We start from the raw sequence: 15150 nt of genomic DNA on the forward strand, positions 1-15150 counted from the left end.
TTGGATCGATGAACTGATAGGCTTGAAGAACGCACTTTCGTACATAAATTATTACGTCGAACCAAAAACAGTGTTTTTAATTGTATATATAATTGAAGGCTAGTTGGGCTAAGCTTAGTTTGTCTGATCTGCCAACCTATGCCTAGGTAGGTAAGCATGCATTTTGTAAGCCAGGACCCAGTAGTATTATGTTACGTTTCTTCAGAGGGCGGTTCAGACGAACCTTGGATCCCCCACTGCTACTCTGTTTCCCTGTTCAAGTTTGTTTATTATTATTATATAAACTTATTATTATAAGTTCATATGTCCATTAAAACACATACCTTCACAAAGGCTTCTCTTTTTTGTGAACTTTGGATGGGCTTCTTTTGCAAATTAAAGAAGGGGGGGGGGGCTTGTTTTCAAAATGAATGCTCTAAATATTGGGAATTACTATTATAAAACAATAAATAGGGTCACTGCAACATCAATCTGTGTCATGGAGTGTATTAACTAGCATTAAATCACCTAAACTACTAAACCAAGTGTTTTTAATTTTGTTTCTTTGAAATTTATGAACAGTGTATTTACTGTACTATCTCAAAAAGAATCTCATGCTATCTTGAAAAGAAGCCCATGGGCTTGTTTTGAAGATGGGCCTCTTTTTGAGGCTACATTTGCAAATTAAAGAGGGGGGCTTTAATTCAGATGGGCTTCTTCTCGAGATTAAGCCCATTAGGCTTCTAATCAAGGTTTTACGGTATGGTATTACTTATCAGTACTCGGATTTAAGTGGACTTGTAGAGTGTATTATAGAAAGCCAAATCAAATCAAGTCTGCCAAATGCATCATGGTAGTTTAACTATGTATGGACTAATAGAATGTACTTTCAATTCTTGGACTGTGATGAATACAGCCATTGTTTTTATTCAGTCTTCTTTAAGTGCATCTTTATCATCTGATGGAATTCGTTGATATCCACCTTTTGTTTTCTTGCCTTTTGTTTCTTTCACCCTTGAGCCAGGTATTAATGTAGCAAAGATAATTACACCCATTAAAAATGTAAACAAGATGATTGGGGCCAGTATTCCATAAACAGGCCAAAGGGCAACATTCAAACTGAAATTGAAGAAAAGTATGTATTTACTACAAATCATGAACTGTTTGTCAACAACCAGATAAACCACTATATACAATCAGTGTCCAATAAGCATCTAAGTGATAACTTACCAAATTGAACCAAAGACAAAAGATGCAGTTGCTAATGGAATAGCTGAAGGGAAGTGACTCTCCCAGTCTTCAATTTTTTTTATCCAGGTGCATACAACAATCAGGTAAAACCCTATACAACAATTAACACCAACAAGAACACATCCGGTATACAGCCAACCCCTAAAAGAACAAAATATTGTAAACAAAATAAACATACAGCTTCTATTGAAAACTAATAAGGAAATTCAGGGCACAGTGCATCCCTTATTACTCATGGTCAGTACACAGGGGAACAGTTGCCTAATGTACTACTCTTCTCGACATGTGTATTAAGTTCCTCTACCTAACAAGCAAAAATGATATTAGCAGGTTTCAAACTTGGTTTCAAATCCGTTTTTGCTTCTGCACCATATTGTATTTTAATTACGTGGGTGATACATCAAAAACTACCCCAAATTTCCACTCAAAATCAGCAAAAAATAGGTGCGTAGAATCATAACTACTGCATATAATACACTGTTACATATTAAGAGATAGACCAAGGCTTTCAGTAATTTTCGGCAAAATATGCGCAGAAATCAGCCCTTATTTTCCGAAATGTGTGGGCGGATTTCTGGGGCTAATTTTTGCGCTGAGGATATATTCCTCGCGCTGGTCTTTTTTACAGCATGGCTTAAAAGTGCATTTGGGTAAAACACTTTGGTTTAACAGTACAGGTACTCTTGATTGTTTCCTTCAGTTGGAAAGTTAAGCCGTTGGTCCCAATGCCCATAATATCACATGTGCATTACTATAAATATTTAAATTTTAGTGTACGAAAAGAGTTGGTAACCACCACCTAATTGATGTACAGTACATGACAATTCAGAAATGAATATGAGAATAAATTCACCGTTAGGTTTTAGACATAAAATGTGCATAATTTGATTAACATTAAAAAAAGCTTACTTTTGCTTAATATTAAAAATTCTGGAATCCATTGAGCCTTGCATTTATACTTATTTCTACTCAGGTTGGTCCTTTCAATATGAAAGAGAAATATTTCACTTACCTTTTGATTCTGGGATCTGTTTGTAGTGTAAGGACAAATTCTGTATAATAGAAAATACAAAATAAAGCTACAAGCCAGAGTAGGTTCTGCAGATTGTAGGGTGACCTGTTCCTGGCTTCTTCTTCTTCCTTCTGCTTTTGAAGTTCAATTAGTCTTTCTGGGTCAATATTCTTGAATTTCTCAACATCTTACATTACAATAAAAAAAAAAAGATTTTCATTAACACTAACAGTGATGTGTCTAAGAGTCTTGGAGAGGCAGGGTTGGGGGGGGGGGAGTTGACACAATGATTAAGTGATGGGGTGTTATACTGTACTCGTAAAATATTTCAATGGAGGGGAGCACACCTTAGATACACCACTGTTCATTAACAATCTCAAGGCAGAGAAATATATGAATTATTTCGCCCAGGCCAGGTATTTCTATGAATATTTAGGCCCTATGCACATATAGGCCCTAATTTCATTTATTATACTCATTTCATTACTTTTGTCTTTTGAACCACAAAACAACATTAAAATTGTCTTTAACATTATTATTAAATTAATTAAACAACTTTCTAATACTTTTTAGGAAGGAGGCACATTCATACCATACGCTAGGTCTAGGCCTACACAAAAGTTATCACAGAGCCACACAATCCAGGCGTGTAGCCTAGGCTATGACTAGGCTATGTGGTCCCATAGAGAAAGAAAATAATGGTGGTTCCCCCAATTTTCCGGTTAGGCTAGATAAGCCTAGGATTTTTACGAGCAAATAGGAAGTTATATTCTGTTTGGCCAGACAAAATAAATTTACCTATTCCATACGCATTGATAAATGCTTCCGCAATTTTTCTTCGCCTAATATCAAATTCATCCTCATCTTTCTCTACATTTTCTAGCTGTATTTCATCGTAACTTTCTACGTTTTCTGCCATCTTGATCATATCAAACTGTCAAGCAGCAGACACTTTGAACTTTGAACTTTATTGAAACACTTTTTTGTATCAATGGCACACACCAAACGGTGGCGCATCCAAATAACTAGTACCATTTCACAAAATACAAAGAAAAGATACAAAAAAACAAATTTAAAATGATGGAAAAGTAAACATTAATGAGTACAATGAAAGGAATATCCAATGACCAAGAGATGGGCTGCCCAACTCGACAAGGCGGAGAATAGCCGAATGGAGCAGTCCAAATGTCAGCGAATTACTCAGCCATTGCACTTATTAAAGATGTACTGTCCCTTGCAAAAAACAAAAAACAAAATCATAAAAATAATTTTTGAAATTTACTTGACCATTTTGAAGTAACATAAAAATTATCAACTTGAACATAGAAATTAGTGTATTTAAAAAATGCTTACCTATAAAAACTATCATTTTACAGCGAAAAAAAAAATGATATTATCTTTATTATAATTTTCCAGTTAAAAACACATTTTTTTTAATTTAATATTTTCTATGCTCAAGTTTATAATTTGTATGTTACTGCAAAATAAGCAAGTTAATTTAAAAATTATTATTTTTATTTTTTTATTTTGGTCATTTTCAAGGGACAGTACATCTTTAAAGTCCATCAGTTCATTTGTTGGTCTTAAATTTGAAACACACCTAAAAAGGGTCCTTGTCATTTGAAGAATGACAACCATAGCTACCAAAAGTGACTAATAATAATTTTTTCTTCATTTCCTTCTTCTTTCTTTTCCTTTTCTCTTTCTTCCTCTTTTTTCTTCCCGCCCTTCTTTTTTTCCCTCCCCCCCCCCCATGACAAAGAGAAATTTAGGTGTGTACTAAAGTAATTATTAGTGATAACAATAAATAATGGCCTAATTAATAACAAACATCTTGATGACTACAAACTTAACTACTAATAGTGAGAAAAACTAAAGTACAGTTTAATTTGTTTGGGAGGGTAATGTAGACAGCATCAAAGATTTAATTGTCCATGCATTAGTTAAATATTCTTTTCAATGGAAATCAAAAATTTGTCCTATAATAATTATTATATTTTCTATATACACGCATCGATGCACATCATCAATATTCAACAACATGAATATGCATAACCTGTTGTTTTGCGCATGCAGAGTTCAGTTTATCGTTTGGATATCGTTGGATTTGGTTCTTGCCATTTAGTCAGAGATTTTTACAGGTAGGCTGTAATTTTGTCTATTTAGATTAATGCCAAAATTATAGGAATCCCTACCTAGATAATGATTAGCCTAACATATGCAAAATAAGGCTAGGCCAGGCCCTAGGCCTAGGCCTCTCTTAAGAATGCTTAGTTAGGCCAACCAAGGCTAGGCCCTAGCTTACCTTGTTAAGTTTGTGCGAGAGACAGGTGCGAGCTGAGAGTCTCTCGTGATGATACGTGGAGGTCAAAACCATCCATCTGTGACGAAGGACTAGCTAGGCCTAGAAAAATCAAGATGCGATTTGGTGGCATAATTTCTTTCCTTTAAAACCATTGGCCCAGGAAGGAAGCATGGAGATCTAGAATTTTTTTTTCAAACGGGGTTGGGGAGTGGGGGGAGTAGGTGGGTACAACATTTTCAGAATATTGTAGAAAGTGGGTAGTGCTATTTCAGTACAATACTACATAAAACAATACATTGATTATGTTTTGAAATTTAAAAATTTAGTGGCAAAACAGTAGGTGCATGCCCTCGTTCCATTTACTGGATACGCGCCTGGAAGCCATGATGAGGCATGTGGCTGGGCCAGGGATATACAGTAGCATCTGCCTTGCTGTGCTGATGCCAGAACATATAAACTCAATGTAATACAACAGAGAGAGGCCTCATTTTAAGTTTATTGTATTATTAATTTAATAATTTTCTTTAAAGGAACAGTTATGGAGTCTGAGGTGTCTGAATCAGCACGGCTTAATCTGAAAGAACCAAAATGGGACCAAAGTACGTATCTAGGTAGGGCGTTTCACTTTTTCACTGTCACCAACCCAATAAATCTGCTGCTGACTACCAAACAGCTTGATGATGCTAAGAATCTCCTGCAGCAGTACAGGTATGTTTATCTTGAGCGGAATTACAAATCAATTTTTGGCTTGTTTAATACTTGGTTTTAGCATTGATATTAACTTCTATAAGTATATGTATACACCTACCAATATCAAAGAGTGGTTTTGAAAATAGAACCAACAACATTTTTTTTTAATTTGACAATTATATTTTGTTGACAGTATTACACAGAAATTATCAAATTTTATTAACAAATGTTTATGACTGACAGGCCGACTGACATTCCATCTGAGTATATTATTATAATAAACTAAACATAGGATGGAGCTAAATTATTAATAAAAATTTGTTGCTGCTACATTTATGGTTTATTTTTTATTTGACTGGTTTTGTTTGATAATAGAATTACATGTACATGACTCTCTAACTACAGTACAGTATATAGGAAACATTGTCAAAGGCTAGAATGCATATCTATCAGGGATTCACATACTTATTTTTCGGCTGATTTTTAGTGCACTGCAGTCTTGTTTTTGTCATTACAGTCCTTTGTTGATGGCAATTCCAGTGCTAATAATATTTACAGTATATTGCAGTAGACTTTTGGATTGCTTTTACATATTATTTTATACAGTAATATCTAAAAGCAAGTTTGCTTTGATCTTATTAAAATTTTTTTTTTCTCCCCAAACTCAATAAAATATGTTATTTGTTGATTCTTATATTCAGGAAGAGTTTGTAAAATGACATTGTATTATTTTTTTTTTATTGGTATTTGTTTACATTGCAACCATTTTAATTGATTTTATTTTGTATAGTAATGTGTACTTTGTACCCTTACATTGTTTACCTTGTACCTTGCACCTTGTTTTTGTATTTACTTCATATAGGACATTGTTATGTATTAGCATAGCAAGAAAAATTACTAAATGATGATGATTAATGGGGTAAATGTCATCATTTCTCAAAACTATTTCTATATACTATTATAAACTAAAAAATGTTGGCACCAAACATAAAGTAACTCGCTTACACGTAAGATTAAACTGTCTATGTGTTACTCTACATACTAAGTGTGGTTACATAATTTGGTGCCTAAAAACTGGGAAAATTTGGGCAGTTCTGAGACGTTCAAGTGCATAAAGATTTTTTAAACGAAGAAAAAAAAAAGATTTTCCTTTTTTGTCTGACAAGTTGTGGCCAACAGGGTGCTTGGTCTTCCAAAGGAACAGGTGAGAAAATCTTTTTCCTATTTTAATTTTAAGTTGAAAGTTAAAACTTATTAAAAAAAGCAATTATTTGATTTTCTTTATTTTATAGGTTACTGTATATTTATTTAGTTGACAGAATTTAAACTTGACAGGTGTTTATTTTTCATTAAAATTCCAGCGAGTACAAGGAGCCAGCTGGAACGACTGAAGAACAATTATGGACAGCAAAGTACCGATACGACTCTGCCTTCCATCCAGACACCAAAGAAAAGATGGCTCTGATTGGTCGAATGTCTGCACAGGTCCCAATGAACATGACCATCACCGGCTGTATGTTGACATTTTATAGGTAAATAGAAGATTATTTAAAGACAGAACCACCACAAAATTTGCTGCAATCTCTGGTCAAGAGTGCCTGAAACCATGTCCAGACTCTGACTATCACATTTTTTGACAAAAAACTGTTGTATGCCCATATATAGTCATGATGTGCCTATATAAGGTCATGGTGTGATGTCATCATGACCATATTTATGCACATCACAAGTTTTTTGTAAAATCAAATTTAATAGCCTGAATAGGGCTTAAGCCATGAGAGGATGATCTAATGGTGATGATTTTTTATTATATTATTTGCCAACAATAAAGTACAAACAATTAAGCTATTAGGAGGATGATGGTGATAATAATGATGATGACGATGAGAACGATGCTATAAAATGGTAGTTAAGACGAGGAAAATGAAGACCGCTGGTGGTGATGATGCTAATGGTGATTCTCGAAAAGCACCGCTCTCAAATAGCGCCGCACCAAGCCAGACTTTCTTAGCTAAGCGCCGCTCTGGAATAAGCACCGTGGCACTTATTCAAGAGTTTATATTACCCTGTGTGTAATGAAACACTTTGAGAAACATGGTTTTAAATACAATGTATGCAGTGTTAAAATGAATAAGTCAATGAAGACACAAGCATTTCTCTATAAAAACGTTATTTATGATGACGTACGACCTATGATAGACCTACTGAACTACGGGAATACATAAGCTGTGTAATATGGGAACGGGCATTTTTTATAAGTGCCACTCTTGAATATGCGCCGCACTGAAGCCTCCAAAAATGTTATAAGCGCCGTGGCACTTGTTTCCAGCATTTACGGTAATAAGATGAGGAGGATTATGAAAAGCAGATGATAATGATAGTAATTAATAATGAATTGATAATGATGTTTGGTAGATAAGGTACTAGAAAGGCAGTGACAGAAGATGGTGATGGTGATGAAAAAAAAGGTAATGATGAAGATGGTGAAAATTAAATAATAAGAAAATATATAAAAGTAAGTAAATTATTTTTTTTATTCATACCAATATTACTTTTTGATTTTCAGGACTACTCCAGCTGTTGTATTTTGGCAGTGGATTAACCAATCTTTCAATGCAATCGTTAACTACACAAATCGTAGCGGTGATTCCCCCATTCCTGTAAAGTAAGACATAATATTTTGATTATTAATCCAATAATTTAATATAATTGACACTGTGAAAGAAAGCTCAGGTCAGACTTAATGTAACACAAAAAATGTTATATATCACTGATTTTTATTATCTATTTATTGAATAATAATATGGAAAGTTACTTTCCATATTTTCATCTTTTAATTGTGTTAAAGGATGCATTCATTTTGTTAATTTCATTCTGGTTTTTATTTAAAAATTGGACATTGCAGCTGTTGTAAATGTAAACATTCTGAAGCCTTTGTATTTTGAGCCTATGACATGAATATTTATGAAGTAATTAACATAAAATGGTTACAATCACGACAATGCATTAATGGACTTTAATTCGAAGTCTAGAGTGTAGCACATCTTGTTTTTGACTCATGTGCTAGGTTGGTGCTAATTGGGTTAACTATTTGCTGGTTGCTTATGTAGTGTGTACAGTATTTTCCAGATACTCTAATAAGTTGTTAAAAAAATATTAATAGTCATCTAACATCATTTTGATTTAACTTTGTTCGGCTTTCAGTACCCTAACGACATCGTATCTAATGGCAACTAGTGGAGCCGTTGCAACTGCCTTGATACTGAACAGTCAAGTAAAGGTAAGTTACTCAAGAATTATAAAGTGTGATAGTTGATTATGGTCTATCCAGCCCAGGGCCCCCTAAGTTGGTCAAAATAAAAAAGAAAAATTGGAGAAAAAAGAAATATATTCAAATTTAAGTGCGAGTTTGCCATTTCCGACCACCTAGAGTTTGTGGAAGTCCTTCCCCGGGCCCCCTCTATTTCCAATTCCAGGGTCTACAAACAAATCAAATATTGATTTTGTGTCAGCTCAAACACAAATTTGTCTTAAACTATGGAATACAACAAGTAAAAACTATAACTTTAACTAAAAATATTGCTGTTTCTCTTGCAGAATCTTCCAAAAATTGTTGGACGTTACGTCCCATTTGCTGCCGTAGCTGCTGCAAACTGCATCAATATACCAATGATGAGGCAAAGAGAAATAAATCTAGGGATTCCAGTGTTTGATATAAATGGTAATAGGCTTGGAGATTCCAAGATAGCAGCTAAATATGCCATCCTACAGGTCGTTATATCTCGAATTGGCATGGCATTACCTGGAATGGGTGAGTGTTGGCAATAATCACAATACAGTAGTACTCTTATTAAGGATAAGACACCTTCTAACTTGTACCTTACTTGTATTCTTGGGACGTCGTGAAGCATAAATGCTTATGTGGCCCACGTTTCTTCAAGTGATGATAACCCTTCGTAATGACGTAAATGTTGCTAGTACCAATCCTGTCCGCTTGTAAAGTCTGTTTCATTTAATTCTGTATCTTTTATAGAGGTAACAGCAAACTAAACTCTGTCATATTTCATGTGGGACCTTAAATAATTTTTTTTTTTAAATTTTATAAAATCTATTCTCCGTCCTCAGTGGGTTACACTTTAGTGGCTGATTAGGATGCACCAGTCGAGAGATAAAAAAAAGTGCCAATCAATTTGTTGATTGATGTTTATGATGGTGAGTGAGATGGAATAAGAGTACAGTAATTTATTTATGATATTTACAGAGATTGACATACTCTACTCTCCACTCAATGAATATACCAGTGCTCTTCTTATTTTCAGCTATACCCCCTCTGCTGATGGTAAGATTGGAGAAAGGTTCATTCCTCAAGCGATTTCCATTTATGAATGCACCAGTTCAAGTTGGTTTAGTTGGTTTATGGTGAGTATAATATTGAAAATTATTTACATTATATTATATTATACATATCATATATTTTTTATTATTTAATTAATTTATCAGTAATTGTTTAAAGATTTGATCATTAGTTTAGAGAGTGTATCAAAAAAAGAAAGAAGAGATTTTGCTTAGACATTGATTAGGCTTACATTTAAGTTTTCATAATAATTTTTCTCCCTGTTTTTCAGTTTGGTTTTTGCTACACCTCTATGCTGCGCACTCTTCCCACAAAAAAGGTAAACTATAATGATGATGAGAATGTTTTTTTTTTTGAACATATCTGAGAAACAACAGTCCTGTGCTATTTATGAAAAATGGTATCCTCCATCATCATCATACTATTTAGTCCAAATTTACTACCATTTAGGTGAGTCGAAAGGCCGAGCGGTTAGCAGGGGCGCCACAAGCTATAGCCATAATATCGGCGCTGGTTCGAACGGCACGCTTGCCTATGGTTCTGGTGGTAGAACAAGTCTTCTCAGATAAGGACTATAAACCGTAGGCCCAGTGTATACAATGGCTCGTGTGCACTATAAAGAGCCCAGTACATCCTTCGAGACAAGTAGGGGGATACCCCGGTGTACTGGAACAGACAGCCCCTGTGGTGGACGACGAGAGTTACTGGTACCGGGTTACCGGGTAGCACAGACACGAAGGAACCCTTAGGGGCGAAGAAAGTCATTGGTCGAGTTCCTAGTCCACATATCAAGCGCCCCGAGCATCTTATATTAGATGGATATGTGCGCAATATTAAACTACACTATTATTATTATTATGTTTGTTTTCCGCAGCTCTCTCTCTGTTACTAGATTGGAACCCGGTTTACGGAAAAGGATACGTGATGGCAATGATGAAATTGAACGTGTGTATTTCAACAAGGGGTTGTAATGACCACCCCTGATCATTACAATAGTATATTATAAAGACCATCACTGACCATGTGAACTTCACCAGAGTGTGTAATGACCGCATCCCATAAGCAGCTAAATTAATGTAATACTTCTCTGCAACTTATTGATATTAGGAAAGGGAGCACAGACTTAATTGTAACTTTCAGAAGTTTTTAAAAAATTGAATCTTACCTGGGCTTTGCCAGATACGATCATGGTTCTTTATCTCTGCAAGACTCGGTACATGGTCCACGTAATTTTTCGGTTCAGGTACCGTCCGCTTACAAACTTAATTTAATTTTCTAAGTTTGATAATTAATTAAAATAATTAAATTTTAGTAATTAATGTGTGATTTTAATTGGTATTTATTTTGTTGGTGCATTTATTTCTAGCTACATACCGTATATGCTCGAATTAACGCCACGGCGCTTATAACATTTTGGGAGGCTTCAGTGCGGCACTTATTCGAGAGCGGTGCTTATAAAAAAAATTTGGCGTGGCGCTTTCTGTGCCCATTCCCATTTTAGCCATTTCACGTATTCCCATAGGCATATCAAAGGTCCTGTCATTGTAAATAAATGTTTATAAAGAAGTGCTTGTGTCTTCATTGTGTTTATTTATTAACACTTTATACATTGTATTTAAAACCCTGTTTCTCAAAGTGTTGCATTACACGCAGGATAATATAAACTCTTGATTAAGTACCACAGGGAGCGATAAAAATCATGTTTGGGACGCTTATTCAAGAGGGCGCTTATTTGAGCACTTACGGTAATGTGTTTAGTTGCACCTTAACAAAAAGACATAACTAACTCAACTGGTCCATAATATTTGTATGTGTATTGTTGTTTGTGTTTTCATGGGGGAATGGTGAAGGTGTTTTGTGTGTGTAATCTTAAGGCAAACATCAATCATATATTTCACAGTACATGTTATACAGTATATTCTTTGGTTTTTTTTCTTTGTTCTTACAATATCCTTATTTGTGTGTGGTTTGTATGTTTTGTTTTCTATTATTATCTATATTAGTGTTGAGTGTATTGAACACAAATTCATTAATTTTCACTAAAACTGTTATAGTATTAATAGGCCTATATTTATCCATAAAGTTAATCAGTTGCCAAACTATATGCAAATATAATTTGTATGTAACTATGTTGCATATAATTTTCAATATTATTCCAAGATTCTATATTTCTTACATGTCATCGCATGGCATCCATGTTGTTGGGCGTCTTATACAGCTGATATATTTATTGGTTAAATATTAGTCCTATACATTAAGATTTAACTTCATTTTTGAACTTCATTTTTGTTTTTATTCATTGCCCTGTAAATTCTATGGTTCCTTATTATATTTAGAAGACACGTATCTGATACCACTGATATTTCTACTTGTTGCAGGATGCCTGTGACGCAATAAATTGTTCATTTTCTTCAAGACGGCCTACCTAATTCCCTTAAGGGCTGATCCAGCCTGTTAAGTGAGTAGGGGTTGGCATGAATTTGCGAGTGGAGCGAGTTTTGATTTAGCATGAGAATGTCCTGATAAGACTTAAAAGATGTTTTTTCACAAAAAACACACCCCCTCTAAATCCACCACTGCTAACCATCAATAGCAGAAACCATTTAAACATACTTTATGAAATGAACTAGGCCTCCCGTAGTGTACAGTTCGTGATTGGAGGTCTTGATCGTTTTTGTCTTGATTCTTGATAAGCCCATGGAAACAGTTTAGGTTTGTGGGAAGGAGAGGGGTACCAGAATGTTTGATTTTGCAGAGACAATTGTCAAGTTTGTGATTTTGGTTATAAAGCCAAAATGATTATTGCAGTTATTATGACTAGGCATATTGCAGTATTATAACCAAAAGTTATTATTATTACAATTCCGTTGACTGATGCAATATCGTTATAATGCTATAAATAATATGCTTAAAAATGCATTCTAGGTGTGAATATGAAGGTTAAGTTTGCAGAGCAATATAAGTATATTATTACAGTAATTGTGTTATATCGTAGTGAAGCTGTAGCCTATATTAGCTTGGGGATTAATATACTAACCATGGCCCAAAAATGATTGATTAAAGCGTTCCATGACTAGGCCCCGTGGGTGAACAGTGGTTCCATACATCCGACTCTCGACTTTAACAAATAAAGAATAATGTTCAGCGGCTGTGGAATGACAGAGCAGTTTACTATGTTACCATACGTACTGAGCAATAATAAACTCATTCATAGCATACACTGCCGGTATTTTATACGTGACAAAAAGAAAAACAATTATGGATCTCAAACAGGAAACAAAACTTTAGAAAGGAACAAAAAATAAAAATAAAAAAGCCCCAGAAATATTAGAACGAGTGACCTTTTTCCTCGTGTACCTTTTCTGTATTTGCCATTTGTTCCCGTGTACCATTTCTCCCCTGTGTCTTCACTTACAGCGTGTCTCTTCTCTTGGTGTCCATTCTTCCCCGTGTACCCATTTGTTTGTGTTTTGTCATTTTACACAAAGTAACGTAAACTTCTACATCGGCCTATGTCTCGAGTAATTTACGATTTCAGACGCCGTTGTAAAAGAGTGATCATGCAATTAATAATAATAAAATAATAATTCTGGATTTATATAGCGCCTCACGTTGACACAACCTCGAGGCGCTTAACAACAACAGAGAAGAATAAAAATTAAGTTCAAATGATTGGTTTGATGATTATAAATAAATGTTATTATTACAATGCCTGGTAATTGGAACCATTTCAAGGCCTGTTACTTTCCTATTCATCCCAAAGTCTTTCATTTTTCTTTCCCAATTGACGACATTAACAGTATGCTATAAGATAGACTTATATTTGTATTTTATTAGCACTGTATTAATTATTATTGTTATTACAGTATATTATTTTTGAAACGGGGGTGTGATAGTTCCGTAGAGTATCCGGTCAGAGCCCTGTCAGATAATAAGTTGGATTACTCTGGATTTGGTTTGAGCTTGTCATTTGCCAGAGCGTGGAGCTATCTTAGGCCTATAAGAAATACGGTTCAGTATTTTCAGGCCTGTAGCATTTTGATTTCTTTTTCTTCATTCCATAATCGTTTGGTTAATGCTTTGGGTTTGTTTGTTTTTTTTTTTTTAGATTGGTAAATACTATAACACACAATTTTATTTTTGAGAGTACAGTACGTGTAAAAGACAATCGTTTCGACTGTTCAGTTGTCGAAGACAAGAGAACTGTTTCCTTAATGAAGGGGGTGCCAATTATGGCGTGGTTGATTACTAATTTGGCTGATTTTCTCGAACTATCTGCCCACCCAAAATGTTGTAGGCCCTGAATCAACTTGAAATCTTTAATTGGCATACCCACCTATATACACTATTCCTAAATCTAATAATGACATTGAAATATTTTAATCGGATTTTAGATGATTTACTTTTGAATCAAATAATTAATATATTGATGATTCATTAAAGTAGCAATAAAGAAAGAAAGAAAGTTAACTCGAATACTGTACTGTCTTTTTTGTTCATTCTTATTTTAGTTGGTCTGTGGTACGCCCTCTACAGATCTATTGGAGTTTGCTAAACTAATAATGCAACAATGAGATTGGCTGTATTTCAAGTGCCAATAAAACAACAACAATTTGACCTCAGACGTTGCAAATAATTATAGTGATGCTATGAAGTTCTAGAAAGATTGTAATATTGTAGTTTATTTTATTCATATCCTTTGGTCTATCGGAAATTATATACTGGTATATACAGTACTGTATACTGTATATACATACTTACATATATGTAAGTATATATAGAAATATATAAATATACAGTCTTTGTCATATGTATATATATATATATATATATATATATATACTGTCTCTTATATATATATATATATATATATATATATATACACACACACACACACACATATATATATATATATATATATATATATATATATATATAGGCTTATGGGTGTGTCTGCTGTATATTTATTTCAGAAAGTACATATAAAATGTAAAAAATTGAAAAATCATTGAAGGCTGACTTCGGAACACAAATTTATTAAAATATAACAAAATAATAATAATAATAATATCTCGTTCTTATATAGCGCTTAATGCCTTAACAAAGCCTCTAAGCGCTTCACATTGTGATCAAGGGGATATTTCGATAACTCCTGCTATCTTTATCAATGTTAAAGTAGGGAAACTTGGAAGATCTTACACATACATAAAGAATAATAAATGGTATTAACCGATCAAAACCAATCAGTTGATTGGACTACAATATAGAAGTTTGGTGACAAGTTAATGAGCGGATTAAGTACAGTTAAACCATGATGGATGTCGGCAAAATAGAATTGATTATGCTACGTTTGTTTTCTTTTCTTTGTATTTTAGTTATTGTGTGTGCCACCGTTCTGAAGGTGAAGTGTCAATAAATAAATATGTACTAGATTATTGGCGGTGCCATTGAGCCAGCTTAAAGTCAGGCTCCGGAGGAAAAAAAATTTTTGATATGTTGTAGAACTGATTTTTCTAAGACAGAAAAAAGTTGTTTGACGAAAAACTGGGGAACGGTGAA

The 15150-nt window shown here is 34.1% G+C and overlaps 2 protein-coding genes across 3 annotated transcripts; one reads left to right on the plus strand and one right to left on the minus strand.

Annotated features, from left to right (window-relative positions):
• Window positions 1–219: 219 nt before the first annotated feature.
• LOC117105708 (transmembrane protein 128-like) lies at window positions 220–3196 on the minus strand. The gene is made up of 4 exons (XM_033246942.1): window positions 3041–3196; window positions 2243–2429; window positions 1210–1371; window positions 220–1098 (listed from the first exon to the last, which is right to left on the minus strand). Exons 1-4 carry the CDS (start codon window positions 3168–3170, stop codon window positions 909–911), a joined length of 669 nt encoding a protein of 222 aa, XP_033102833.1. The 5' UTR covers window positions 3171–3196; the 3' UTR covers window positions 220–908.
• Window positions 3197–4275: 1079 nt separating this feature from the next.
• LOC117105689 (sideroflexin-1-like) lies at window positions 4276–13180 on the plus strand. 2 transcript variants are annotated; one of them, XM_033246915.1, is made up of 9 exons: window positions 4276–4383; window positions 5078–5255; window positions 6599–6769; window positions 7804–7902; window positions 8442–8517; window positions 8835–9048; window positions 9557–9656; window positions 9863–9910; window positions 10466–13180. In XM_033246915.1, the coding sequence occupies exons 2-9, from the start codon at window positions 5086–5088 to the stop codon at window positions 10560–10562; spliced, it is 975 nt and encodes a 324-aa protein (XP_033102806.1). In that variant the 5' UTR covers window positions 4276–4383; window positions 5078–5085; the 3' UTR covers window positions 10563–13180. The 2 variants fall into 2 exon arrangements, with proteins under 2 accessions (XP_033102806.1, XP_033102807.1); XM_033246916.1 differs by having other exon boundaries at window positions 4329–4383; window positions 5084–5255; window positions 10466–12921.
• The last annotated feature ends 1970 nt before the right edge of the window (window positions 13181–15150 follow it).

Source organism: Anneissia japonica, unplaced genomic scaffold, assembly GCF_011630105.1.
Source record: "Anneissia japonica isolate Jap-2015-1 unplaced genomic scaffold, ASM1163010v1 scaffold287754_len4335492_cov202, whole genome shotgun sequence".
Lineage (NCBI taxonomy): Eukaryota > Metazoa > Echinodermata > Crinoidea > Comatulida > Comatulidae > Anneissia > Anneissia japonica.

What these genes read in the sequence shown, in the direction of transcription:
- LOC117105708 (XM_033246942.1), bottom strand. Translation starts at nt 3,170, where the DNA reads ATGATCAAGATGGCAGAAAACGTAGAAAGTTACGATGAAATACAGCTA. An exon ending in TATCAATGCGTATGGAATAG is followed by an intron (nt 2,430 to 3,040) that starts GTAAATTTATTT and finishes TTGTAATGTAAG; the next exon opens with ATGTTGAGAAATTCAAGAAT. An exon ending in TTTGTCTTTGGTTCAATTTG is followed by an intron (nt 1,099 to 1,209) that starts GTAAGTTATCAC and finishes CTTCAATTTCAG; the next exon opens with TTTGAATGTTGCCCTTTGGC.
- LOC117105689 (XM_033246915.1), top strand. Translation starts at nt 5,086, where the DNA reads ATGGAGTCTGAGGTGTCTGAATCAGCACGGCTTAATCTGAAAGAACCA. An exon ending in TGTATGTTGACATTTTATAG is followed by an intron (nt 6,770 to 7,803) that starts GTAAATAGAAGA and finishes TTTGATTTTCAG; the next exon opens with GACTACTCCAGCTGTTGTAT. An exon ending in CATGGCATTACCTGGAATGG is followed by an intron (nt 9,049 to 9,556) that starts GTGAGTGTTGGC and finishes TCTTATTTTCAG; the next exon opens with CTATACCCCCTCTGCTGATG.